This window comes from Mirounga angustirostris, unplaced genomic scaffold, assembly GCF_029215605.1.
Source record: "Mirounga angustirostris isolate CCGP_5_RB_7025 unplaced genomic scaffold, mMirAng1.0.hap1 SCAF_15, whole genome shotgun sequence".
Taxonomy (NCBI): domain Eukaryota; kingdom Metazoa; phylum Chordata; class Mammalia; order Carnivora; family Phocidae; genus Mirounga; species Mirounga angustirostris.
In genome coordinates, this window is record NW_026991723.1 from 93,011,471 (window position 1) to 93,037,331 (window position 25,861).

General features: G+C 62.8%; 3 protein-coding genes and 1 long non-coding RNA gene across 4 annotated transcripts; 2 read left to right on the top strand and 2 right to left on the bottom strand.

Moving 5' to 3' along the window:
* Nucleotides 1–233: 233 nt before the first annotated feature.
* On the top strand, nucleotides 234–2,205 carry PHPT1 (phosphohistidine phosphatase 1). Its single transcript, XM_045882039.1, has 3 exons — nucleotides 234–961; nucleotides 1,323–1,447; nucleotides 1,988–2,205. The coding sequence occupies exons 1-3, from the start codon at nucleotides 802–804 to the stop codon at nucleotides 2,078–2,080; spliced, it is 378 nt and encodes a 125-aa protein (XP_045737995.1). The 5' UTR covers nucleotides 234–801; the 3' UTR covers nucleotides 2,081–2,205.
* Nucleotides 2,206–3,233: 1,028 nt separating this feature from the next.
* MAMDC4 (MAM domain containing 4) lies at nucleotides 3,234–11,681 on the top strand. The gene is made up of 25 exons (XM_064579127.1): nucleotides 3,234–4,187; nucleotides 4,259–4,432; nucleotides 4,510–4,635; nucleotides 4,820–4,950; nucleotides 5,035–5,119; nucleotides 5,276–5,401; nucleotides 5,513–5,647; nucleotides 5,722–5,810; nucleotides 5,894–6,067; nucleotides 6,403–6,721; nucleotides 6,808–6,936; nucleotides 7,063–7,194; nucleotides 7,750–7,866; nucleotides 7,995–8,129; nucleotides 8,249–8,385; nucleotides 8,456–8,675; nucleotides 8,744–8,881; nucleotides 8,994–9,112; nucleotides 9,194–9,284; nucleotides 9,474–9,620; nucleotides 9,749–9,883; nucleotides 9,993–10,120; nucleotides 10,211–10,319; nucleotides 11,075–11,253; nucleotides 11,388–11,681. Exons 1-25 carry the CDS (start codon nucleotides 3,494–3,496, stop codon nucleotides 11,427–11,429), a joined length of 4,011 nt encoding a protein of 1,336 aa, XP_064435197.1. The 5' UTR covers nucleotides 3,234–3,493; the 3' UTR covers nucleotides 11,430–11,681.
* Nucleotides 11,682–12,636: 955 nt separating this feature from the next.
* Nucleotides 12,637–16,383, bottom strand: EDF1 (endothelial differentiation related factor 1). The gene is made up of 5 exons (XM_045883548.3): nucleotides 16,197–16,383; nucleotides 14,470–14,521; nucleotides 13,990–14,150; nucleotides 13,575–13,668; nucleotides 12,637–13,065 (listed from the first exon to the last, which is right to left on the bottom strand). The coding sequence occupies exons 1-5, from the start codon at nucleotides 16,272–16,274 to the stop codon at nucleotides 13,004–13,006; spliced, it is 447 nt and encodes a 148-aa protein (XP_045739504.1). The 5' UTR covers nucleotides 16,275–16,383; the 3' UTR covers nucleotides 12,637–13,003.
* A 929-nt stretch (nucleotides 16,384–17,312) lies between these two features.
* Nucleotides 17,313–25,823, bottom strand: LOC135362660 (uncharacterized). The gene is made up of 3 exons (XR_010407605.1): nucleotides 19,735–25,823; nucleotides 18,833–19,050; nucleotides 17,313–17,448 (listed from the first exon to the last, which is right to left on the bottom strand). It is a non-coding gene; the product is annotated as an uncharacterized LOC135362660 (long non-coding RNA).
* Nucleotides 25,824–25,861: the final 38 nt, after the last annotated feature.

Sequence of the window (25,861 nt, forward strand, 5' to 3'; positions counted from 1 at the left end):
ACGCGGTGGGGGACGGGGAGGAGGCCCTTGGGACACTGGGGGACGGGGAGGAGGCCTTGGGACGCGGCGGGATGGAGAGGAGGGCCTTGGGACGCGGTGGAAGGACGGGAAAGAGGGCCTTGGGACGCGGTGGAAGGACGGGAAGGAGGCCTTGGGACGCGGTGGGGGACGGGGAGGAGGCCCTTGGGACGCGGTGGAAGGACAGGGAGGAGGGCCTTGGGACGCGGTGGGAGGCGGGGAGGAGGGCCTTGGGACGCGGTGGAAGGACAGGGAGGAGGCCTTGGGACGCGGTGGGGGACGGGGAGGAGGCCTTGGGATGCGGTGGGAGGACGCTGAGAGAGGACTCGGGACGCGGTGGGATGACGAGGAGGCGGCCTTGGGACATGAGGGTGAGGGGACGAGGAGAGATCAGGACCGGTGCGTGTCCCTTGGGTCTCACGGGCCGCCAAACCCCCTCTAAAGGAGCCCGCCACCGTCCCCGCTGCGCACTCCGCCTCCCAGACCCCGCTAAAAAGGAACTGCTCTGTTGGCTGGATTTAATCACCACCCACTCCCGGTTCCCAGTTCCCTGTTCCCCTTTAAGGGGGACCGGCGTGGCCTCAGCGTGCAAGGAGCTAGATTGCCATTGGCCAGTCTGTGCCGCAGGTGGGCGGCACGATTGGTTGAGGCTCTGGGCTCGAGCAGCATGCCCCCGCGCGATTGGGCACGGACTCCTAGAGCCCGCCTCTTGCACGGTTGACTCAACCCGGGATCGCTGGGGGAAGGGCCGCGGTCTGCAGGGGCGGGCGGGCTGTGGGGAACATGGCGGCGGCGGACCTCGCCCAGATCGCCGATGTGGACATCGATTCCGACGGCGTCTTCAAGTACGTGCTGATTCGAGTTCATTCGGCGCCACCGTCCGAGGCCCCGGCCGGGGAGAGCAAAGAGATCGTGCGCGGCTACAAGTGGGCCGAGTACCATGGTGAGGGCGGAGCCGGAGGGCGTTTTCGGGGCGGGGCTGAGGGCCGGGGCGGGGTCAGTCGGCTAAGGGGCGTGGTGGGGCGGGGGCGGGGCTTAGGGGCGTGGCGAGAGACGATCCTGTACCAGGTCTGAATCTGGGCTGGCTCAGGGAGTCAGGGTCCTGGAGGGCAAGGGGCTGCCATGGCCCGACCCCTGTCTCCTAGTCCCAGCGCTCTTGCCCGGGTGCACGCCTTCCTCCCTTTCATGGCGTCCCAGCCTGGAGGGGCTCCTCTCCTGCAGAAGGAGCTGCTCAGAGCTGGAGCTTCAGATGCCCAGGTCCTCCGAGGGCCATGGCCGGTGCTGAGCTACCTTCCCTGTCCCAGCTGACATCTATGACAAGGTATCGGGCGAGATGCAGAAGAAGGGCTATAGTTGTGAGTGCCTGGGAGGCGGGCGCATCTCCCACCAGAGCCAAGACAAGAAGATCCACGTGTATGGCTACTCCATGGTGAGCCCACAGCCCGGGTGGGGGGTTGAGAGACCAGCTCTCACAAGCACTCGCTGCCCTGCACCCCGGAGGCCTGCAGTGCTGGGGGTTCTCTGGGCTGTCTCAGCTGCAGACCCCTCCCTCCAGTGGCTTGCCCATTTCCCACGTGGGGTGGGAGGGAGGCCCCTGCCTGCCCCCCCAGCCACAGGGGGCCATGTCCTGTTCCTACACCAGGCCTGGCTGGGCCATCACTGCCCTCCAGCTCTTGGAGACAGTCAGTTTTGGGGTGAAGCTCAGAAGCCCCTCCCTCTGCCTTCTCCAAGCCACAGTGGTTACCCCGTCTCTCTTGGCACCTGGGATAGCCCTCTAGCCCAGGGCCCACCCTCAAGGACTGCTCACCTTGGCAGCCACCTTTCCTCAGGAGAGCTCCCTGGGGCAATCAGGGAGGGATGGCCCCGTGTGGCTCCACCCGGGGACCCCTCCCCAAGCCAGCTCCTGGGTTTTGCTGCTGATGGACGCCCAGAGCCAGGATGGGGCTGTAAGATTGGCTTCTCTCTTCAGGGTTATGGTCGTGCCCAACACTCCGTCTCCACTGAGAAGATCAAAGCCGTGTACCCTGACTACGAGGTCACCTGGGCCGATGACGGCTACTGAGGCCTGCCCAAGGGGCCAGCTGTACCCCCTGGCCAGGCGCTGGAGACCAACACCAGCCTGGCCCAAGTGCCCCGGCTTACCTCACCCACAGGAATTAAAAATGTTATCACCCCTGCTGTTCCCCAGATGCTGTGTGTCTTGATTTTTCTGCTTCCCAGTCACCCCTGGGGATCCCTGACTAGAGGGGGTGGGTGGCAGAGAGCCGGGGGTGGCCCTGGAAACAGCGGGGCCCCTGCTGGCTGCCCCACACCCGGCTCCACATCTGGGGGCCCCAGGGAGTGGCAATGCACGGTCAGCCCTTTGCGGTCTGATAAGGGGGCCCCTGCGCCACTGCCCCCATTTATGGCCTGATTGCTCCTCCATATGGCTCCTATGTCCAAGGACATCTGGTAGGAGGCTCTTCGAGCCCTTGAGCAAGGAAGTAGCACCAGGTCCCTCGGGGCCAGCTGATACCAGTGTCCCCGCGTGATCTGCTGTTGGAGGTCACACGTGACGTGACCAGGACCCCTTCCAAGACCAGGTCCCACGGCACCTGACCCACAGCCACAGGCCCCTGCTCAAAGTAAACGGCTGAGGCTTCAGACTTGGAGCTGGGAGCCCCCTTCCCAGGACCCCCTCCCCTCCTCCCAGTGCAGGGCTGTGGGGGACCAGCTGTGGCAAGTGGATGTAGTACAGGGGAGGGGAGAGCCAGGCACGGCTAGCGGCTGTCCTGTGGCTCCCCGTGAGCATGGGTGCCATCTCGTGGTGCGTGCCTTCTGTGAGCTCACGGGAGCCTCCCGGTCGCCGCTCCAGGCAGGCGCTATTGTGACCACATGCCACCGATGAGGAGACAGGTCTGGTAAGGCAAGCTCCGGAGGTCCCACCGTGGTCAGTGGCAGCCAGACCCTGGGGTGTGTGCCTGGCAGCCCCCAGCCGCACTGCCCGGAACGGTTCTTGGATAAGTGATTGTCATTTAGCCTTGAATAAGCCAACTGGAAGCCACAGACTGGGCTCCGGAGAAGGATGAAGCCCCTGGTTGCTTGGGGCAGGGCCCCGGGGGGCACGGTGTGCATATATGGGGCTCCTGCTCCGAGCTCTGGGGGACCCCAGAGACTGACGGGGTCGCCGCAGCGCCTCCCCCACCGGGCCTCCACCAGGCAGGCACGACGACTGCGGCCCGACCTTTGGTCTGAGGGAGCTGGGCGGGTGGGAGGCGACCTGGGCCAGGGGCCCCTCTCCTGGACACTTTTACAGCCGGATGTTCATCCTCATCAGCACGGGGTGGGGCCTGCTGACGGGCCGTAGGTACAGAAGGGGCCAAGGCCCCACTCTCCAGTTGGAGCAGAGTCAGCCTGTGGGGCCACAGACAGATAACTGGGCAAAATAGCCATAGGCCGCCCAGCGCGCACACCGTTCGCTCCCCCCGGCCCGGCCATGCCTCTGCCTGGCCACCTCCTGCCTGCCCTGGTCCTGCTCGTGGGTGAGTTGTCGGATCTGGCTGCTGAAGCCGGGTCAGCCATGGGCACAGGTGCCAGGCCTGCAGGGGAGGAGGGGTGCAAGGCCCTGGGTGAACTTGCGGGGGGGGCGGTTGGCAAGACAAGCCGTTGGGAAAGGGGCAAGAATTCTGCTTCCTCCAGCCCCCAAAGTCCACAGGTCCCAAGGCAAGACCCTAGTCCACCACTCTTAGACCAAATGGAGCCTGAGGAGGGGGCAGGGGCACCCTCCTGGCAGCCCCTCCAGTTCCTTATTGGGCCCTGGCTCCCCTCCTGGGGGGCTGTCCCATGGTGGGGGCCCTTGGTCCCATACTCACATACCCACCGCCATCCCACCACGCAGCCACCCTCTCCCAGGCCAGATGTACTCTGCCTGGCCCCGACTGGGAGCCCCGGGTGGCAGGACCCAGCCCCCTCCCCACCTGACCTCTTGGCCCGGGCCCCAAAGCAGGAGACCAACGTTGTGGGTTGCCTGGGAGTGGGAGGTCACCCTGCCTCCAACCACCTGGCTGTCTCTCTGCTAGCAGCTGGGCCCCCAGGCTGGGCCTGGATCCCCAACAACTGCAGGGCCCCCCGCGAGGCCACGTGCAACTTCGTGTGTGACTGTCCAGGCTGCTCCGAGGAGACCCAGTGTGGTAAACTGGGGCTGGGCGGGGGGCAGGCAGGCCCACCCTCTGCAGGCGGCCGCTGACCCCCCGCTCTCCAGGTTACCACGGAGCCTCGCCCGCCCTGGGCGCCCCCTTCGCCTGCGACTTCGAGCAGGACTCCTGCGGCTGGCAGGACATCAGCACCTCAGGCTACAGCTGGCTTCGAGACCGGGCGGGAGCTGCCCTGGAGGCTCTGGGGCCACGCTCAGACCACACTCTCGGCACGGACCTCGGTGAGGCCGGGCGGGTCTCCGGGATGCCCCCTCCCCTCTACTCCCGGCCCCGTGTCCTGACCTCTCTGCTGGGCCAGGCTGGTACATGGCTGTTGGCACCCACCGTGGGAAAGAGGCCTCCACCGCAGCCGTGCGCTCCCCAATCCTGCACAACGCAGCCCCCACCTGTGAGCTGAGGCTCTGGTACCACGCGGCGTCTGGAGGTGGGTGCCCAGGACCCCGCTGCCGGGTGGCGGGTCCTGAGGGGAGAGACCCAAAAGTTAGGAGGGCGGCTGCAGAGCCTGAGAGATCACCCCATAGGAGGGACAAGCGTCCTAGGGCAGGGCACAGCCAGCAGGCTGGGGGAAGCCCTGGGGCCTGAGCCACCCCAGGACCCCCCCATTCCAGATGTGGCTGAGCTGCGGCTAGAGCTGACCCACAGGGCCGAGACCTTGACCCTGTGGCAGAGCTCCGGGCCCTGGGGCCCAGGCTGGCAGGAGCTGGTGGTGGCCACTGGCCGTATCCAGGACGACTTCCGGGTAAGCTGGGGGTGGTCTGGGTGCTGGGGGCAGCAGGGAGGGTCTGAGCCCGGACGTAAGTCCTAAGGACCCCACTCTTTTCAGGTGACCTTCTCTGCCACTCGAAATGCCACCCACAGGGGCACCGTGGCCTTGGACGACGTGGTCTTCAGGGGCTGTGGGCTGCCCAGTAAGGTCCCCCTGCCATGGACCCACACCTGGGGGGGGGTTAGCAGGAGCCCCTCACCTGCTCACTCCCAACTCAGATGGTCTTGAGCCTCTCCCCCAGCTGCCCCGGCCCCAAGGTTTGGGGTCACTGTGATGGGCTGCCCCTCCCCCATCTCAGCTCCCCAGGCACACTGCCCCACGGGGCATCACCATTGCCAGAACATGGCCTGTGTGGAGCCCCACCAGCTATGTGACGGGGAGGACAACTGTGGGGACGGCTCAGACGAGGACGCACCGGCCTGCCGTGAGCTGGAGGGGCTGCTATGGACCATCCAGAGAACGTGGTGGGGCGTGGGGCGTAGGGCGGGCAGAGAGGCCCTGCTGGCAGTCTGAGCACACCCCGCCCCCCCCCCAGGCCACTACACGGCCACGGACTTTGAGACGGGCCTGGGCCCGTGGAACCACTCGGAGGGCTGGGCCCGGAACCACAGTGCCAGTGGCAGGCCACGAGCCTGGCCGCACCGCGACCACAGCCGCAACAGCGCGCACGGTGAGGCCCGCCGGGGACACGGGTCCACACCCACCACAGCCCCGCCAGCCCGGCCCACACCTGTCTCTCCCCAGGCTCCTTCCTGGTCTCCGTGGCCGAGCCCAGTGCCCCCGCTGTCCTTTCCAGCCCCGAGTTCCAAGCCTCAGGCGCCCACAACTGCTCGGTGAGGCGGGGGGGGACACAGGGTGGCCTGTCCCGGGGGCCCAGGCTCGCGGGTCTCCCTGACCTTCCTCGGCTTCTTCTCAGTTAATCTTCTATCACTACCTGCATGGGTCCGAGGATGGCGACCTTCAGCTGTTCCTGCAGACTCGGAGCCCGGGCTCCCCCCAGGGCCCCGTCCTGCTGCGCAGGCGCCATGGGGAGCTGGGGGCCGCCTGGGTCCGAGACAGGGTCGACATCCAGAGCGAGCACCCCTTCCGGGTGAGGCTGGAGAGAGCAGGGGCCGGGGTGGGGGGGCACGTGGGAGGTCTGGAGGGCCCCCACAGGTGGGGCAGGGGAGCTCGGGGGGCTGGCCCCATCGCTTCAGGCCGCCCCAGCAGGAAGCTGGTTTGCTTGTTGGTGAGCTCCGGGAGGACGCCCCAGGGAAGGGGCGGTCACTTTCACAGCCCCTCTTGCAGGGCCGTGTGGGGGGCGGTGACCAGAGAGGGTGTCCAGTGACATGGAAAGTACGAGGCGGGGAGAGGGAGGCTGGAGGGAGCCGACCTGGGCAGGATGGAAGGGAGCTGGGGCACGCCCTGAGCCCCCTGCGCCCTCAGATCCTGCTCACTGGGCACACGGGCCCGGGCGGCGTCGTGAGCCTGGATGACCTCATCCTGTCGGACCACTGCCAGCCAGTCCCAGGTGGGCCTGCCGAGCCCCTCCCCCCGCCGGAGAAGCGCCACCCCTGCCCGCCTGAGCCCTGTTCTGCCCCCACAGAGGGGTCCGGCCCGCCTGCTGGGCTCTGGGCCCCCGCCCCCCAGCCTCAGGACTTCTGCGAGCCAGGACATCTTTCCTGTGGGAACCTGTGTGTCCCCCTGGAGCAGCTCTGTGACTTCCAGCAACAGTGCCAGGGGGGCGAGGATGAGCAGGAATGTGGTGAGGGGCGGCTGGAGCCGGGGAGAGGTGGGGCCCTCTTGGTCCGTACCCTCCCCGCTGCCCCTCAGTGCGGGCTACCGTTCCAGGCAGCACGGACTTTGAGTCCCCCACGGCCGGGGGCTGGGAGGATGCCAGCGTGGGGCGGCTGCAGTGGGGGCGTCGCCGCGCCCAAGAGAGCAGAGACCCTGGCTCGGATGCCAGCGCGGCTGCTGCTGGTGAGGCCCATGGCCGCGCACCGTGCCCACAGAGGGCTCCCTGCTCCGCCTCTTCGCACTAGGGCATGTGTCTGCGTCGGGGGTCCCTGGCAGGAACTGGCTCTCAGAGGCCTCGCTCTTCCTCAGGGCACTTCCTGTCCTTGCAGAGGGCCTGGGGACAGCCGGCGGCGGAGGCCCGGGTCCTCACTCCTCCCCTGGGCCCCTCGGGCCCCCGCTGTGAGCTCCGCCTGGCTTACTATTTCCACAGTTACCCCCAAGGTACCGCCCTGAGGCTGACAAGAGCTCCCCGATGCGCCCTGGGGAGGGTGGCGGTGGGGCGGGCCAGGTGGACCCACCGTGACCCCCTGGGCCAGGCTTCCTGGCCCTGGTCGTGGCGGACGGCAGCAGCCGTGAGCTGGTGTGGCAGGCCCCGAGCAGCAGCAGGGGCTGGAAGGTGGACAAGGTCCTTCTTGGGGCGCGCCGCCGGCCTTTCCGGGTGAGGAGTACAGCCTGGGGGGCAGGGGGTTCACCGAGCCAGGCCTGACTTAATAGCCGCCTCCCCTGTGCTCTTTATGAAGCTGGAGTTTGTTGGCCTGGTGGACTTGGACGGCCCTGGCCAGCAGGGCGCTGGAGTGGACGATGTGGCCTTGAAGGACTGCAGCCCCGTGACCGCCACTGAGAAGGACTCAGGTCCCAGTCCCTACCCAGGGGCCTCCCACCCAGACCACCTAGAGGGGCCCCCGGGAGCCCCCCCCGAGGACGAGTCTCCACCCTCTCAGGACTCAGAGCGGCCGCGGTGCTGGGGTGTGCTGACCCCCCACCGCCCGCCTGCAGAGGTCTCCTGTAACTTCGAGCGGGACACTTGCGGCTGGCACAGCGGCCACCTCACAGATGCCCACTGGCGCCGAATCCAGAGCCGTGGCCCCGGGTACGACCACACCACGGGCCAAGGTAGCGCGGGGCACCCAGGCCCGGGAGCAGCTCTCAGACTCGGCGGGGGAGGGGAGCGCGCCCACCTCGGGCCAAGACCCTCCCGGACGCTGGCATCTCTGCAGCTCAGCCCTGTGTCCCCACGGCAGGCTACTTCTTGCTCCTGGACCCCACGGACCCCCCGGCCCGGGGCCCTGGTGCCCACCTGCTCACCCAGCCCCAGGCCCCAGCAGCCCCTCAGGAGTGTCTCTCCTTCTGGTACCACCTCCACGGGCCCCAGATCGGTGAGTGACCTTGGTGCTGGGCAGGGGCTCCCCGTTCTGTCTCTCCCGAGCCCCCGAGGAGGGGTGGGAAGCCACCAGGAGTGGGGCTCTGGTCCCCTCCTACCCTCCCCTGCGTCTAGGGACACTGCGCCTGGCAGTGAGGCGAGAAGGAGAGGCAGAAACCGTCCTGTGGTCGCGAACCGGCGCCCACGGCAACCGCTGGCTCGAGGCCTGGGCCACCCTGCACCACCGGCCGGGCTCGGGCACCAAGTACCAGGTGAGGCCCCGCGCCGGGCGGGGCGGGCGGGCGGGCCAGGCCCCCAGCCGCTGACGGCCTCTGCCCCCAGCTGGTGTTCGAGGGCCTCCGTGACGGCTACCACGGCACCATGGCGCTGGACGACGTGGCCGTGCGGCCCGGGCCCTGCTGGGCCCCCAGGCGGTGCTCCTTCGAGGACTCGGCCTGTGGCTTCTCCAGCGGGGGCCGAGGCCTCTGGACACGCCAGGCCAATGCCACGGGCCACGCCTCCTGGGGCCCCCGCACTGACCACACCACAGAGACGGCTCAGGGTACGCGGCAGGGGTGAGGAGGGGGAGGCAGGGGGAGTCAGACGCAGGCTGACATTGGCACCTCCCAGGGCACTACATGGTGGTGGACACGAGCCCACAGGCCCTGCCCCGTGGCCACGTGGCCTCCCTGACCTCAGAGGAGCACCAGCCTCTGGCCCAGCCTGCCTGCCTGACCTTCTGGTACCACCTGAGCCTCAGAAACCCAGGTGAGGGGCTGCAGGGTCTCCCCAGGCCCCCATGCCCAGGCTGCCCGGGAGCCCCCGAGCGGCCGTTCCCTCCCCGCCGCTGCTGACCGAGGCTGGCCACGCGGTGTGGCAGGCACCCTGCAGGTCCACGTGGAGGAGGCCGAGAGGCGTCAGGTGCTCAGCGTCAGTGCCCACGGAGGGTTTGCCTGGCGCCTGGGAAGTGTGGACGTGCAGGCCGAGAGGGCCTGGCGGGTGAGTGTGGGGGCAGCTGGCCTTCTCACCTTCGAGGGCTGTCCAGACTGCGCAAGGCGACCCTGCCCTGTGTCTGCCCAGGTGGTGTTTGAAGTGGTGGCCGCCGGCGTGGAGCACTCCTATGTTGCGCTGGACGACCTGCTGCTCCAGGACGGGCCCTGCCCCCGGCCAGGTGGGGAGCCCCCGGCCCGGTGGGGAGCCCCCGGCCTGGGCCCGGCACCTGCTAGGACTCGTGGCCGGTACCAGCTCCATGCCCACCCCAAGATGCCTGGCCCAGGCCCCGGCCCCAGCAGCGGGGATGCCCCCGGAATAGAGAGGGGGAGTGGGGGCAGCCCTGCTCACCTGCCCGGGTCTCTTGCAGCTTCCTGTGACTTTGAGGCTGGCCTGTGTGGCTGGAGCCATCTGCGCTGGCCCGGCCTGGGAGGGTATAGCTGGGACTGGAGCAGTGGGGCCACACCTTCTCGCTACGCCCAGCCCCCTGTGGACCACACTCTGGGCACAGAAGCAGGTGGGTCTGAGCCGGGAAGGGGGCCCACCAGCCCAGCCCATCTGGGCTCCCATCGCACTCAAAGGTCACGGGTCGGTGGGGTCAACTCCATCCACTTAGTCCAGAGCCCTGCCCTCTGTCATTTCCAGGCCACTTCGTTCTCTTTGAAACGGGCGTGCTGGGCCCAGGGGGCCGGGCAGCCTGGCTGCGTAGCCAGCCTCTGCTTGCCACCAAGGCCTCCTGCCTCCACTTCTGGTACCACATGGGCTTTCCAGAGCACTTCTGTGAGTGGGGCCGGGCCGCCAGCGCCTGGGTAGAGGAAGGAGCCGGGGCCGGGGGCAGCCGTGCCCCACAGGCTTGGGGCACTGACCCGCCCCGGCCCCCTGCTTGCAGACAAGGGTGAGCTGAGGGTGCTCCTCAACAGTGAGCGGGGCCAGCTGACCGTGTGGAGCACGGGCGGGCCCCTGCGGCACCAGTGGCTGGAAGGACGGGTGGAGGTGGCCAGTGCCGAGGAATTCCAGGTGAGGCCCGGCGGCCCAGAGCTGGAGACCGGGGCCTCAGGCAGGGCCGTCCTCCTCCAGCCCGCGCAACCCCTTCTCCCTCCTCGTCAGATCGTGTTCGAAGCCACTGTAAGCGGCCAGCCAGCCCTGGGGCCCATTGCCCTGGACGACGTGGAGTACCTGGCCGGGCAGCGCTGCTGGCCGCCCGCATCCAGCCCGGGTGAGCCCTGCCCAGGCCAGCTAGCCTTGCTCGGGACCTCGGCCTCCGTCGGGCTCAGCAGCTCGCGGCCCATACGGCCGCCAGTAGCCCTGCTTCTGGCCCGAGAGGCCAGGAGAGTCACCCAGGCCGGGCCCAGCACCATCCCCTCCCTACCCCACTGTCCCCTCCCCCCTTTTTTTAAAGATTTATTTACTGAGAGAGAGAACAAGCCGTGCAAGAGCGGGTGAGTGGGGGGGAGGGGCAAAGGGAGAGAGTCTTTCAAGCCGACTCCCTGCTGAGCGAGGAGCCCGATGCCAGGCTTGATCCCATGACTCCGAGGTCAGGACCTGAGCTGAAATCAAGATCAGACACTTAACCGATGGAGCCCCCCAGGCACCCCATCTCCTCCCCTTCTGTGCTGGGCCTCCCCTCGTCCTTGGTCCCTCGGGAGCTAAGCTGGGTCTGCATCCCCGTCCTGGCCTGGGCACTGCATGCTGTCACTCCTGGGAGGACCGGGCGGGGCGGGGGCTGACCCTGGAGGAGGTGCCCGGTCAGGCCAGAGACCACCCCCAGCCTGCTGTATCTTCATGACAAAGGGGCGGGTCTAGTTTGGGGCTGTGGCCCCCCAGGTCTGAACAGAGCAGCTGCCTGCCAGGTCCCCAGCCTTCCGCCTACTGGGGCCTCAAGGACGGGTCATCCCATGTGTCCTTGGCTGTCGGGGTAGGGCTGACAGGCAGGGCTCGAGTCCTGGGGCTCACATGCCCCACGGCCCACAGGGGAAACGGCATTGGCCGTGTCGGTGCCAACCATGGTCGGCAGCGCCCTCCTTGCCCTCGTCCTCCTGGTGCTGCTTGGACTCGTGGGACGGCACTGGTTGCAGAAGAAGGGGGGCTGCCCATCCCGGGGTGAGACGGCGGCTGCGGCCCCGGGCTTCGACAACATTGTCTTCAATGCGGTAGGAGCCCCTGGGTGGGGGTAGGCGGGCAGGGGAGACCGCAAACCCCCTCCTGGCCTGCCCTGCCCGACCGACCGGGGCTGCACGTGTGGCCTCTGTCACCCACCTCTCAGAAGCGCCCTCTTCCCACCTAGGATGGCGTCACCCTGCCGGCTTCGCTCTCCGGCGACCAGTAATGACCCAGACCTGGCTCTCCACATGAGCATCCTGCATCCCCCACCCTGTCGGCCCCAGCCCTGGGAGACCTGCCCCTCCCCCAGGACACATTGAGCCCCCAAGCTGTCAGCCGGCACAGAGACTGTCAGCCACGTACCTGGGGATGGTCCTCACCACCAATAAACGCCCTGGACTGTGAGGGCACCCCCACTTACTGGCTGAGGTCTGTGCATCCTGCTGTCGGCAGGAAGGTGGGCTCTTGGGGATCCCCAGCTGAAAGGATGTGCTTGGGGTACCTCCCACATGTCTCAGTGACTCAGGTGACAGGTAACAGGCAGGCCACACCAGACAGGACCAAGGGCCAGACACACCAGAGACAGACACAGTGGGACCCTGATAAGCCCCTGTCCCAGGCCTGGCAGGCACCCCAACACTCAGGTGGCCCAGCCCGCCCCGTGGGACCCTGACCCGAGCCCTGTCCAGCCCCTGCCTTGCTGGGTGATTCTGCATCTGACTTAGGACACGTACAGGTGACAGACCAAGTAGCAAACACTTCACCGGCTGTAAGGTGGCGTAGAACTGGTCTGAGGGAGGATGCTCTGCTGTGTCTACGGTTCTAAATAAAGGTCCCATGTCTGCTGTCCCATAGTAAATATCCTGTGTCGTAAGGGACGCCATGTCCACCATCCCATGGTGAAGTCCAAGTGGCCCCCAGAATGACGTGTCTCAAAGCAGAGGTCACTCGGTGCCCTCGTGATGCTGAGAAGGCCACTGACCTCACGGGCTCAGAGAATGAAGGCAACCCCCGTCTCTGAACGGTCAAGGCCCCTGGTGTGCCCACATACCCTCCCTGCCTAATAAAATGGAGCAGAATCTTTCTAACCCGGGGAGGGTCCCCCTGGCCATGCTGTCCTGGGGAGGGGGCAGGTGACATCCACACCCACACAGCCAGGTGCTCCCCTCCTGCCTGCAGGGAGGCTCCCCCGCCTTGCCATCCCGGCCCACTGGAGACTGCAAGCCAGGGGAGCACATGGGTCTGGAGCCCAGAGGCCCACGCCCTTGTCTGTCCCAGCAGCCGGGAACAAGGACGCAGCGCTGCAGAGGTGACCTTCCCGGTCCCTCAGGCACCCCGGGGCATGTCGCGAAAACCGTGTCTTCCCTACTCTGTGGGCCAGAGAGGCGCGCTGGGGGCGTAACAGACCGCGCTGGACAGCAATGACTCTCCGCCAGCAGGAAGGACAACAATCGTTTATTGGCTTCTCTAAAAGCCGGACTGAAGACGGCATCTTCTCTTCCGATCAGGCCGCCCCACCCCACAGCCCCGCCAGCGTGAGGTGGTCCCACTCAGAGCTCCCCGGGGAGCCACCCTGAGACTGGGCAGACACCGGGGATGGGAAGGAAAAAAGATCAGGAGAAGCAATACTTTGCAAGGTTTCGTTTGTTTGACAGCAGGTATGGGTTGAGGGGGTTCCTGGGCAGGGCTAATGCCCCGCGTTCCGCTCGGCCGCGTGAAGAGACCCACGCTGGCGCTGGTGGTCAAGGGGAACCAGCCAGACGAGATCAGCCGGAACGCACTGATTTCGAGGCTTTGTGTTCATTTCGCCCTTGGCCCCTTCTCAATCGGCTTCCCGATATCCTTCCCCCGGAGCTTGAGGCCTGAAAGAGCCATTGGCCCACTCATCGCCACAGCGGCCCCTCCGGGACCGAGAGGCAGCTCGGTGCCACGGCGCCCCCACCCATCATCTCCCTTCCTCCACAGGAAGGAGCGGCGGGGAGAGCAGGGGGCCGAGGACTGCCCCCCACCAGTCCTGGCTGGGCTCAGCCCACTGTCAGTGCACCTGCTAACCTTCCAGGGTAGCCCCTCCCAGAACTCGGGCTCCAGCGCTCCAGGAGCTCCATGTGCTGGGTGCCTCACTGCCACCAGGGGAGGGCCACCGAGCCCTTTGTCCATGGGCTCAAAGGGCGCCGGCCAGCAACAAAGGGGGGGACAGAGGAGACGTGAGAACCAGGGTGGGGAAGCGGACGACACTCAGGCAATGCACTCAGGAGTCTCTTAAGGGCCTGGAGAATTCTGCGACCTCGGGGGCCTGCCTGTGCTCGGTAGCTGCCCTGCAGCTGGTCAGGAGGCAGCAGTGGAGACCCGATAAAGGCTACAGGACACTCACCGATAGCTCTCTCGATTTTGCCCAGAACCTGGTTATTGGGAATGGCCCGTCCGCTCTCGTAGTCTGCAATGACTTGCGGCTTTTCGTTGATTTTCTAGAGATGTATTTTGCGCACGACAGTTCAGTAAGAGCAGGCCACAAAACTAGCACAGAGCTGAGGGAGTCACCACATTCCGGGACAACACGCGGGCCAAGGGCCTGACGGGGGCAGCCCTCAGAGGCCCTGGGGTCTCCACACGACAGAAGCCACGTCACACTCACGAGGAAGTGACAGCTGGCCTGATACGGCTTCCCCAGAGAATGCCAAGGCCAAGGGCAAACAGAAGCCTCCCCAAGCTGGGCTGCGGTGCCTTCTGAACACCGACCTCCCGCCTGCCCGACCGCAGCCTGGGAGGAAGGGACCCGCCATGCTCACCGTTGCCAAGTCCTTCTGAGTCAGCCCCTTGCTCTGCCGGCCCTGCTGGATCACCTTGCCCACCTCCAGGGTCACCCGGTCATGGTGCAGCTCCTCAGTCTCCCGGTCCAGCTTGGCCGTGTTCTTGGTGATCGAATGCTGTTTGTTCTGGCCAGCAGCCCCTGGACCGGCACGAGGCAAAAGCACAGTACAGGGTTTGCCACAAACCAAAAGAGAGCCATTTCAGAATGCGAACCAGGCCCAACAGGCGCCCTGTGCCAGGGTGACCCGGGAAGCCAGGCGTCCAAAACACAGGGAACCCCATGGGCTTACGAGCATGGGGCACTAAATCTTCCAGTCAGTTCCCTCCTGACTACGCCCAGGAAGGCCGCCGCCGACAGCCGTCCCGACACACCCCGGGGCACGGTGCGCGTGCTCTTGCCTGCTGCAGAGAGAACCCGAAAGCACACGGCTGTTTTGTGAGGAAGCATGACTACTCACATTTCTTGGAAGTCTCCACATCCTCTCCTCGTCTCTGAGCTGCTAAGATGGCCTAGAAAACGTGAACACAGTTTCTGGTCAAAATCAGATCCGGCAGCGCCTGCAGACACCCCTGCAGGCTGCTGTCAGCTGGTCAGTACGCTGCGAACATCGGGGCCTCTGCAGCCCAGGTGGCCTGGCCCAGAGCTCGTGCCCTGAAGCTCTGTCCAAGACAGACAAGTGAGGCCAAGCCTAAAACCCAAGCTCGGGACACCTGGGTGGCTCAGTCGGTTAAGCATCTGCCTTCAGCTCAGGTCACGATCCCAGGGTCCCGGGATCGAGTCCCGCATCGGGCTCCCTGCTTCTCCCTCTGCCTCTCTCTCTCTCTCTCTCATGAATAAATAAATAAAATCTTTAAAAAAAAATAAAAATAAAAAAATAAAACCCAAGCTCAGTACGCAAAACCCTCTGCCACCAAATACCCAGGCACCTGTCCACGAGGCGCTACGCGGGAAAACCCAGCCCGCTTCTTCGCCGCTGAGAAACCCATGCTGACGACAGATCCACTCCTGCACAGAGCCACACCCACACCCCCAAACATCGCCAACCAGACCAACACCCTGTGCCCTCTATCTGCCAAACGTTAGTAAGATGTATTTCTCGACGATTCCAACGCCTCAGAAAAGAGACTGGGGCCGAGCTAAAGGTGCTATGTCCAAAGACGCTTTCTATGTGTGTTCACTCGACTCCTAGCTTGTAACTGCCAAGTTTCCTTGGGGAAAAAAGGACAGTGAATTGGGTTCTAACCCTGCAAGTGAGCAGCTCAGGGCAGGTCAGTGAATGCCCGTCTCTGGGGCTGCAGCTAGTCCTGGCCCAGACCCGCAGGCCCAAGGCCTCCTGAGGGTAGAAACTTAGCAGGGGTGGTCACTGACCCGCCCCTCCACACTTACACTGGACTCACACGTGAACTGTGGACAGGTTAGCCAAGCTACGAACCTTCTGTCCCTCTCAAGGCATGTCAACCACACTCCAACGACCCAGAAGCAGAGTCCACCTGTGCCCTGGGTCTCCAGGCCACTTGGCGCAGGGACAGGGAACGCCTAAAACCCCAAACGGGCCTCAGTGACGCTCCAGAGCCAGCTGCAGACCGGCCAGGCACCAGCGCAGGAGACCTTGGGCGTGCCCATACTGCCTTGCAGCGCCTTCCCTCTGAGGTCCTCCCCCTCAACCTCCCCTGGGCCCCTGCTTGCCCCATCCCCGCTGTCATTGGCCACAAGTCCACCCTGTCCCCATTCAGAGCCTCTCCGACCTGGGCCTTACCTAGGCCTCCCTGCCAGGCCTGCATCGCTGGCCCCATCCTGGCGCGGCCGGTCCACGCCCCCACCACTTTCCTCCCGCCGTCCTCGCGGCACCCCGCGCGGCCCCTCCCTCTCCCTGGTCCCTGGCCCTCTCCCCCAGCCTACCTCTGTCGCACACTGTCCCCGCTCGGCCATTTTCCTCGCCCGGGTCTCCTGTCTCCCATCCCTGGCGCCACACCCTCACTCAGGCCCCTGGCTGGTCCCCCGGCCCCTGGCCCACCCAGCCCCGCTTCCCACCCTCATCCCAGGACCCCTCCGCGGACCCCGGCCCCGCCCGGCCCCCAGCCCCCGCGCGCACCCCCGGCCACAGCCCCGCCCCGCCCCGCGGCCCCGCCCCGCGGCCCCCGCCCGCCCGGCCGCCCCGAGGCCGGGGCCCGCACGGCGCCGCACCTGCTTGGACTTGGCCTGGGCGGCCGTGGGGCCCTTCTTGCGCAGCACCGTCACCGTGTCCCAGTCGCTCTCGGCCATGGCGGGCAGGCAGGTCCGGCGGTCCGTCCGGCGGCTCCGCGGCAGCTGCTCGAGACCCGGCGACGCGACGTCCCCTCGTCGCTCGGCCGCTTCCGGCGCCGGCCGCCGGCCCGCCCCCCCTCCCCATTGGCCGGCGGCCCGGGGGGGCGGGCACTTCCCGCGGCTCGGGGCCAATCCGCGCCCGGCTCGTCCAAGCGAACGCCGGGCGGCGCGCGCCGTGGGCGGGAGACGTCAGGGCCGTGCGCGGCCGGGGCGCGGAGGGGGCGCACGCGGGGAGCCGGCGGGGAAGGCCGCGGCGGGTCGGGGGCCCTCGGAGGACGGGGAGTGGGGAGGGGCCTTGGGAGGGGGCGCAAGGAGGGGGGAGGGGGCCGGGGGCCCCAGGAGGAGGGGGAGTGGGGAGGGGCCTTGGGAGGGGGCGCAAGGAGGGGGGAGGGGGGCCGGGGGCCCCAGGAGGAGGGGGAGTGGGGAGGGGCCTTGGGAGGGGGCGCAAGGAGGGGGGAGGGGGGCCGGGGGCCCCAGGAGGAGGGGGAGTGGGGAGGGGCCTTGGGAGGGGGCGCAAGGAGGGGGGAGGGGGGCCGGGGGCCCCAGGAGGAGGGGGAGTGGGGAGGGGCCTTGGGAGGGGGCGCAAGGAGGGGGGAGGGGGCCGGGGGCCCCAGGAGGAGGGGGAGTGGGGAGGGGCCTTGGGAGGGGGCGCAAGGAGGGGGGAGGGGGGCCGGGGGCCCCAGGAGGAGGGGGAGTGGGGAGGGGCCTTGGGAGGGGGCGCAAGGAGGGGGGAGGGGGCCGGGGGCCCCAGGAGGAGGGGGGTGCGGTGAGGGCCGCGCAGGGCCGCGCAGGGGAGAGGGCGCGGGTGGGAGGGGCTGCGTGCTCGGGGGAGGGCGCCGGGGGCGCGCCCCGAGGACCCGACCGCCGGAGCCCCGGCCGCCGCGCGGCACTGGCGGGCCCGCACCGTGGGGCCCCGGGTCGGAGCGGCGCCTTCCCGGTCCCGGCGGAAGGGGCGGCGGAGGAGCCTCCCTGGACTTGGACTCCGTTTCTCTCTCGTGCTCCGTTTGCCACCCTGCGCGCGACCTGAAGCTCGGTGTCGCTTCAGTCGTGGTCACGTGCTGCACAGATGTTGGGGGCAAGGGTGGGTGCGGGTTTGGTGGGGCCTCAAGCATATGCGATTCGGGGAAGGGCGCTTTAAGAAAAAAATGTAAAACGGTAAAAATAAGGTTAGTTACGAAAGTTAACATTTTTGTATAATGTGTACAGTTTGTATAACGTTAAAAACGCTTTATTTTACAACACGGTCATATTTCACAGTTATTTTATGGTAATATGTAAAAAGAAATGTCAGTACGTTTTTAAAAAGCTGACAAACCCCACAAGCATCACAAAATTTGGGGAAAAATAACATTTGTATGAATTAACAAGTGCATCTGTTTAATACTTTTGCTCACATTTTTGGCTGTATTCTCTTTGAGCGCCACATCATGACTTTGCAGAATTGTTTTATGAAAAAACAGGACTATTCAGACATCTCCCTAAGGCGTTTGATAGAATTTGTATTTGTTGGTATTGATGTTCTTGGGTAACACTTGGGGCTTTGCATAGATGCTCCTACAGGTCTGTGCTCCACAAACACGGGAATTCTGATCAATGCAATCCCCATCCAAAAAGAAAAAAGGTATATGGTGTATTAAATTGTATATTCTGCTTTATGAAACCATTTATCAGAGGAGACAAGTGTTGGGGAGAGCCAAGCCCTATGCTCCCAACTTGCAGATTCATTTCTGGTTCATATCACAAGTCTTGTTTCTTCTTCACTTCCACATGCTTACGCTATGCAGGTGGGTAATTCGTGGCCATAGAAGACCTACCCACCCCAGGAAAGGCAAGCAAGACCGAACGTCATAAAAATATCCCATAAACCCCAGCTAAGTGCATCCCAACTCAAGGTTGCCTTAGTGGGTTCCCAAAAGCGCTTGTGGTCACTCCAGTGGGCGCCAGAAAGAGGGATAAAGGAACAGCCCATCTGGAAAGAGGCAGTGGTTTCAACCAATTGTGGTTAAAATAAGTCCACAAATTTCGGGCGCGTGGGTGGCTCAGTTGGTTGAGCGACTGCCTTCAGCTCAGGTCATGATCCTGGAGTCCCGGGATCGAGTCCCGCATCGGGCTCCTTGCTTGGCAGGGAGTCTGCTTCTCCCTCTGACCCTCTTCCCTCTCGTGCTCTCTGTCTCTAATTCTCTCTCTCAAATAAATAAATAAAATCTAAAAAAAAATAATAATAAGTCCACAAATTTCACCGACATTTGGCCGTGTGAACCCACTGCTGGGATCTCGGCAAGGGACGTTGCGTCAGCTCCATGGTGTTGCAACTGCCCTGCTTGGCTCAGACCCAGAGAACCTGTTCTCTTAGACTTCGGTGTCCTCTGTCCATGCAGGCATCTGCCATCTAGCCTTTGGTCAGGAGCCCAGGCCTGAGGCCGCAGAGACTCATGGTGCCTCTGTCCTTGTGGCACACTCTCTGACCAGAACACGGGTGATGCAGGTGTCTGTAGCCCCCCAACACCTAGGCTCACCTGTGCACACCCTCTCCTGGCTCTGGGTGCTTCCCGTTTCCTCAGTGCCCAGGGACGAGTAGCCTCGGGCGCGGACCTGCAGCAGGTGTCACAGAGAACCAGCTCTAGGAGGCCTGGCACGCCGTCCATATTCTTTGTGCGTCGTTGACAGCGGGCAGTGTACCGGTGTTACCCGTTCACCTTCACACGTGGAGACGAGAAAACCGTTCTAAAGCCTTCTGGAAGACCAAAAAACCAGTGATTTCTGTATTTCTGAGATAAAGCTTAAATGTTGTATCCCTAATGAAAAGCTAGCATTCAATGTTATCAACTAAAAACTGTCTAGGAGCGCCTGGGTGGCTCAGTCATTAAGCGTCTGCCTTCGGCTCAGGTCATGATGCCAGGGTCCTGGGATCGAGCCCCGCATCGGGCTCCCTGCTTGGCGGGAAGCCTGCTTCTCCCTCTCCCACTCCCCCTGCTCGTGTTCCCTCTCGCTGTGTCTCTCTCAAATAAAATCTTAAAAAAACAAGAACTGTCTAGTAAAATCTAATAAATGTGAGCATCTGCGTAGCTCACGAAGGAGGGATTTTTCACACATTTAGGGACTACGCACGGTTTTGGTGGCAGACAGACGGTAAGGTGTTTCCGTGATTCCATTTCCTGGCAGTCCGGCCTTGGTGGGAGCCCTTCCCCCTCCAAAGCATTATTTGTTACTGTGGTAAAATAACACTTAACATAAAATCACCGTCTTCACTATTTTTGAGCATGCAATTAAGTAGTATTAGATGCACCCAGGCTGTTGTGAAACCATCCCCATCCTCCATCACCATGCCTTCCTTTTGTAGAATTGAAGCTCTGTCTCCCTTCACTAACTTCCCATCCTGCACACCCTCCACCCAAGCCCTTGGCAACCACCATCCTACCTTCTGCGATTTCAGCTCCTCTAGGGACCTCCAGTGAGTGGAATCCTACAGTATCTGCCCTGTTGTAACTGGCTCTCTCAGCGTGTCCTCAAGGCTCATAGGTTTTACAGCAGGTGCCAGACCCTCCTTCCTTTTTATGGGTGAATACTATTCCGTCGCATGGACTTTCCGCATTCTGTTCATCTGTCCATCCATGGACAGGGCCTGCTTCCCCCATTAGCTCCTATGAATAGGGGTAGAATTTCATGATGTGGCTTTCTAACCCAATCATTTGCTCAGAACTTTGGGCCCTCTAAGTTTAGAAAATAGCACCCTTCAGTTTGGGGATATTTTCTTGTGCTATTTCTTTGATAACGTCTTGCCCTCTCTTGTCGGCTTTCACTCCCAGGAACCCCTGTCGCTAAGATGTTAGAGTCCGTCACTGAGACTAATGTTCTTGTTTCTGTTTTTAAATTCCTTTTCAGGGGCGCCTGGGTGGCTCAGTCAGTGGAACATCTGCCTTCGGCTCAGGTCATGATCCCGGGGTCCTGGGATCGAGTCCTGCATCGGGCTCCCTGCTCAGCGGGGAGTCTGTTTCTCCCTCTCCCTCTGCCCTTCCCTCCCACTCATGCTCTCTCATTTTTAAAAGATTTTATTTATTTATTTGACAGAGAGAGAGACACAGCGACCCTGGGATCATGACCTGAGCCGAAGGCCAACGCTTAACGACTGAGCCACCCAGGCGCCCCCAAAAAATCTTAAAAAAAAAATAAAAATAAGAATAAAAAAACCCAAAAGAGACTACATCAGTGCAGTGACAGTGCTTGAGTTACTGTCCAGCTGCTGAGACGTCTGGAAGCCATGAGGATTGGCTTTGGTCACACTGAGACATGGACCGAATCACAATTTCTAGAATGTAGCGGAAGTGGCATTTTTGGGACTCCTACCAAATGTATGCTGCTTAAAGTCATCCCTAATCTGGGGCTGCAAGTGAAAGGAAATTACCGAAATTAAGATCAATAAAAAGTGTTCTTTTACCAGCAATGAGCAAAAATAGATGGGCAAATATGGCTGGTTGTGTACTGATCACGACAAGGAGAAAAGGATCGATCATGACAAAATCGTCAAGTTTGCAGACACTGAGCCTTAAAAACAGAGACTGGGCTATAATACTCACTACTGTGAAAAACTTACATGTGGGTACAAGTATTCCCTTGTTTTTGAAAAAATACAACAAAGTAAAGAAAATTTTAATCCATTATTTTTTCCTTTTTTGTACTTTCTATTGAATGTATTTCCTTTTTTTTTTTCTTTCTTTCTTTTTTTTTTTTTTTGCTGGCACAATTCTGTATGTGAAGGTCAGACAAAGAACATTTTTGCTGCTTTGTTTTCTGGCCACTGTCGTCCCTGAATATACCTCGTGCTGTTTGGACTTAGAAGGATCCGTCCATCTAGCCATCAGTGAGGACGGGAAAGGCCCCTGTGCGGGAGAAAGCAGGGCTGTCACCCCAGGAGGGAGCACGGGAGACTGGACTGGGCACTTCAGCCCCGGTCAGCTTCAGAAGTAGGACCCCCGAGATCAAGCCAGGAGCAGGGCATCCGCGGATGGTCACTGGGAGAGAAGGGAGGCCAGGGGGCTGGAGGGGGGGGGGGGGCTGATGGGTGTGGCCTGGGGTCTGGGGAAGCTAGGACGGACGGTGGACAGGTGGTAGGACCAGGGTCGGAGGTCCCAGTTGGGCTGAAGGATGCTGGGGTCCTGGACCAGGGTTAAAGCCAAACAGGTGGGAGCCCCATGGCACAGGGCAGCAGTGGTGGACCCAGGAGAGCCCGCCATGGCAGGGTGGAGGAGAGACACTCGGAGGGCCACTTGGAGCCTCCCAGACACGGGGCTGTGGACCTTGGCCAGGCGATTAGCTTGGCGGGTCCGAGTGTGAGCAAAGCCACCGCACGGTTTGCAGGTTTGAAGTGAGGCAGTCAGAGCAAAGTCCCTGCAGAGAGCTGGTGCGTGCTGCCTTCAGGGCCCGGCCGGCATTTCCGGCGGAGGCCAGCAGAGGGCGAGCGCGGACTGGATGCTGGGTTCGTGTGGGAAGGGCCGAGGAGGGCCAGGAGAGGGGCAGTGGGGTCTGGTTCCAGAGGCGGCCCTTGGGACCTCAACTCTGTGCAGCCATTAGTTACCGGATCATGCCTTCATCTGTCCAACAAGAACAAGCCAGGAGCTGAACCCCAAATGAGGCCAGAGGGACCACTGACTTCGGGGGACCCACATCTGGGGGAGGAGAAAAACTCACAACCTGATTGTAGCCACATGGGGTGAGGGGTCAGGGAACCCTCTTAACACAAGGCCACCAGCAGAGAGACTCATCTTTATCTGGAGACCTTGAGACCTGCAGAGGGCCCAGGGAGGTGCCAAGTACCTGGGAGAGGCAGGGAGCTGGTCCCAGTGAGGGCTGGCGGGCGCAAAGGCCCCGGGGCCAGGCCTGCCTGGGAAGCAGAGGCTAGGGATGGCCAGGGCAGCCTGGGCATTTTTTTTTTTAGGTGATCTCTACGCCCAACGTGGGTCTCAAACTCACAACCCGGAGATCAAGAGTCGCATGCTCTACCGACTGAGCCAGCCGGGTGCCCCCAGCGTGGGCATTTTTAATTCTGCACGTGAGGCTGTCACCTGGGCCTTTGGCTCTGGGGTATGGTCTGGCATTGTGTTCTGAGGCTGGCTGAAGGGAGGTGGGTGTTAAATGGAGTAGGGAATCTGAAGAGTTTGCTTCTGGGTGGGGGAATTTGGGGTGATCTTTGCTTTCTTCGTGGTACTCTTCTGTGTTTTCCAGAGCTTCCGAAGTGAGCTTCTGTTGCTTAAAACACAACTGTTTTCCAAGCAGTAAGATCATCAGGTGGGGTGCTGTATAGTGAGCATGCCCCTCCTCTTCCCTCCTCTCCGCTCCTATTACTCTCCATGTGTCTCTCCAAGTCTACAGATAGTACGAATGGGCACGGAGACAGCCGTCCACCTCTGCCCACAGAGGACGCTCCCGCACATGTCGGTCACTGCCACGCGGTCTTCTCCACCAGCAGCGCTCACCATGGGCTCACACTGCTGGGGGCCAGCTCGGGGCTGGCCCTTCAAGACGGGGGCCTGGCTTCCTCCTCCCTGCCCTTCTGGGACGCCCCCAGGATGGGCCTGCCCCAGCACTCTGTTTCTCACCTCACCACCCTGTGTGTTTCTTCTTTTTGAGGGGGTTGCCCTGGGGGAGGGGCCACAGTGGCTGTGCACTCTGTGGGGGCGGGGGGAGCCCCTTCTGGCTGGCCTTCTGGAAAGGCACCGTCAGATGACTGCACAGTGAGAGCGAGACCAGCTTCCTTCAGAAGCTGCAGCCCCGGGCTCACCGTCACATGTCTGGGAAATGAGCGGAGGAGAAGGCTGGGCTGTTAGGGCAGGAGCCGGGGTGTGTGGGGTGAGGGAGCCCATCCTCACGGGGCAAGCCCTGCCAAGCAGGGGTCCCTCCTCCGGGGACAGAACTGGGCACACGAGGGGCATCCTGTGTCCGGGGTGCTGCCGGGGGTGGGGGGCTGGGTCAGCCTTCCTGCCTGTATTCCCAAAGGCCTGAGTGAGGAAAGGACAAGAGGTGAGGACCTCTGAGGGGGGGGCGGTCATGCCCTATTGGGAGAGGAGGTGCAGCAAGCGTTCAGAAGCATCTGGGGCACAGGGGATGCCATGGGAAGGGGGAACAGAAGGGGTGGGGGCAGACTGCCTGCCTCGAGAGCCATCGGGCCATCGGGCAGAGCGGGTGCAGGAGTCCACAGGCCCAGCGGGCAGCTGGTGGGCTCTCCTGCGTCCACAGCAGCGTGGACCCCAATGTGCAGCCAGGCCCATGCCTCTCTCTGGGGGGCACTGAGGCCCAGGACAGCGGCCCTCTGCTGCCTCCAAGACCCCAGGCTTCAGGGAACAGTGGGAGCATGATGTGGGCCCTCCCCGGTCTGCTTGGGGCTGCCCCAGGCCCTCCCCAAGCCCTCCCACTGTGGCTTCCTTGGGGGGAGTTTTGCTTTCTTTTTGGCAGGAAGGAACCTGAGTGGGAATCCCCTGAGCTGCCTGACGACCAGAGTGAGTCACCCCTTTCCAGCCAGCCAGGACTGAGGTGTCACCCGGTCTGAGCTGGTCAGTGGGGGCGGGTCGGCCACTTCCCAGTCTGGGCTGGGCTGGGGCTTCCTCTCCCGTTCTCAACTCTGCATGCCTCAAAGGCCTGTCACCAGAATCAAAGTTTTAAAAAATGTGTGTGTGAAAATCCTCGGGAATGGCAAAGTCAAAGAGCATCTTCCTGCTGAAACCACTGGCAGGTACTTTAAGATCGGCCCAGCCCTGCAGGCGCCGAGGCCTGCAAGTGGCTGCCTGCCCAGGAGGCAGGAACTTTGCGAGGGAAATCTCTTCTGGACTCGGGGACACATGGTCCCCAATCCTGGAAGAGTGGGGTGTGCCACTCTCTGGGAGCTATGGCACAAAGGTAGGCGGACAGCCTCCCGATTTCACCCTGGAGGAAGGGGGTGGAGGAGGGGCCGCTGCTGCAGATGACCTCCTCTTTGTAACAAGAACCATTTCCTGCCCAGCTGCTGGTGGGCTCCCAGGACAGCCCTGGCCTCCCGGACGCTGGGAGGAGCTCACTTAGTTACGGGATTTGAATGAAACTTCACTGAGCCTGTAGGTTGGACTGGGGATTTGCTTGTGGCAAACTCAGCCTCGAAGTTCATGGAACCCGGCCGCTGCCCGAGTTCTGTCAGAGGAAAGGCAGCCTAGCGGTTGAATCCAAGGATGTGGCACTTTGGAAAGGGGAGTTCGGACTCCAGACCAAGTAACGCTTATGCACGATGCCAGCATTTCTGGACCAAGCGTGGAGCACTTAAATCACGTCACTTCAAAGCCTGCCTCTTGGGGCGCCTGGGTGACTCAGTCGGTGAAACGTCTGCCTTCGGCTCAGGTCATGATCCCAGGGTCCTGGGATCGAGCCCGGCGTCGGGCTCCCTGCTCGGCGGGGAGCCTGCTTCTCCCTCTGCCTGCTGCTCCCCCTGCTTGTGCTCTCTCTCAAATAAATAAATAAATAAATCTTAAAAACAAACAAACAAAACAAAGCCTGCCTCTTTTTCGGGTTTTTGCTTTAAAGAATTTATTTATTTATTTGACAGAGAGAAAGAGAGCACACGCAGGTGGAGTGGTAGGCAGAGGGAGAGGGAGAAGCAGACTCCCCACCAAGCAGAGAGGCAGGGAGCCCCATGCGGGGCTCGATCCCAGGACCCCGGGAGCACGACCCGAGCCGCACGCAGTGGCTCCAGCACTGAGCTCCCCAGACGCCCCTGTTCGTGGGTTTGCCCCATCCCACAACCGTTCCCGTTGCTAGATGACCCCCTCGGAGTGGGCTGCTGCATGGGGCTGTGTGACGGGGTAAAGAATCCCAGCTCTCTGAGTCCTCGTTTCTTTTTTTCCGAAATACAGTGAGCACTTGCCACCTGTGAACACTAGTACGAGACGAGACAAGATGCTCTTTGTCGGATACTTAGCGGAACCCGTGTTCAGTGAGAAATAGTCTCCTTTGGTAGGTGGAGCAACAGACCGGCCTCGGGTCACACACACAGAGGCAGAGATGGGGTCAGCAGCACTCAGCGCTCTTTCTCTGCCAAGACCACTGCCTTGTTTCTAGATGTTCGCGCGTGCCACATTTTCATGTGTCTGGAGGCCCTAAGTTGTGCGTTTTTAGCTCTGTTTGGTGGAAAAGTTCACCCAACAAATAACCCACCATTTAAACCATGTTAAAAGGTACAATTCAGTGGTACATTCATAATGTTGGGCAACCAGCGCCACCGTCTAGTTCTAGAACATTTCACCACCCCACAGGGGACCGGCTATCCGTCCTGCTCTTTAGGTGAGCAGGGTTTTTTGTACTTCTCAGAACTGTAACCCAAACTGGGGCCCTGCTCTGAGCCGGGCTCCGGGGAGGGGAAGGCGCTGCCGCGGGGCCCAAGGCCCAGGCTCCCGGGGGGCGAGGCGCACAGAAGGGCTTCCCGCAGGAAGCTCGCTCCCCGCCGCAAGACGACCGCCGCGGCCCGCGCGGCGCGGACGCCGCGGCGGCCCCGCCGGGGCTCCACTTAAGTACCCACGTCGCGGCGGCTC

Excerpts from the sequence above, each read along its gene's own strand:
- PHPT1 (XM_045882039.1), top strand. The coding sequence starts at position 802 with ATGGCGGCGGCGGACCTCGCCCAGATCGCCGATGTGGACATCGATTCC. Across the intron at positions 962-1,322 it reads CAAGTGGGCCGAGTACCATG|CTGACATCTATGACAAGGTA; the intron begins GTGAGGGCGGAG and ends TCCCTGTCCCAG. Across the intron at positions 1,448-1,987 it reads ACGTGTATGGCTACTCCATG|GGTTATGGTCGTGCCCAACA; the intron begins GTGAGCCCACAG and ends TTCTCTCTTCAG.
- MAMDC4 (XM_064579127.1), top strand. The coding sequence starts at position 3,494 with ATGCCTCTGCCTGGCCACCTCCTGCCTGCCCTGGTCCTGCTCGTGGGT. Across the intron at positions 4,433-4,509 it reads CACTCTCGGCACGGACCTCG|GCTGGTACATGGCTGTTGGC; the intron begins GTGAGGCCGGGC and ends CTGCTGGGCCAG. Across the intron at positions 11,254-11,387 it reads ACAACATTGTCTTCAATGCG|GATGGCGTCACCCTGCCGGC; the intron begins GTAGGAGCCCCT and ends CTTCCCACCTAG.
- EDF1 (XM_045883548.3), bottom strand. The coding sequence starts at position 16,274 with ATGGCCGAGAGCGACTGGGACACGGTGACGGTGCTGCGCAAGAAGGGC. Across the intron at positions 14,522-16,196 it reads CCCAGGCCAAGTCCAAGCAG|GCCATCTTAGCAGCTCAGAG; the intron begins GTGCGGCGCCGT and ends CACGTTTTCTAG. Across the intron at positions 14,151-14,469 it reads TGTGGAGACTTCCAAGAAAT|GGGCTGCTGGCCAGAACAAA; the intron begins GTGAGTAGTCAT and ends GTGCCGGTCCAG.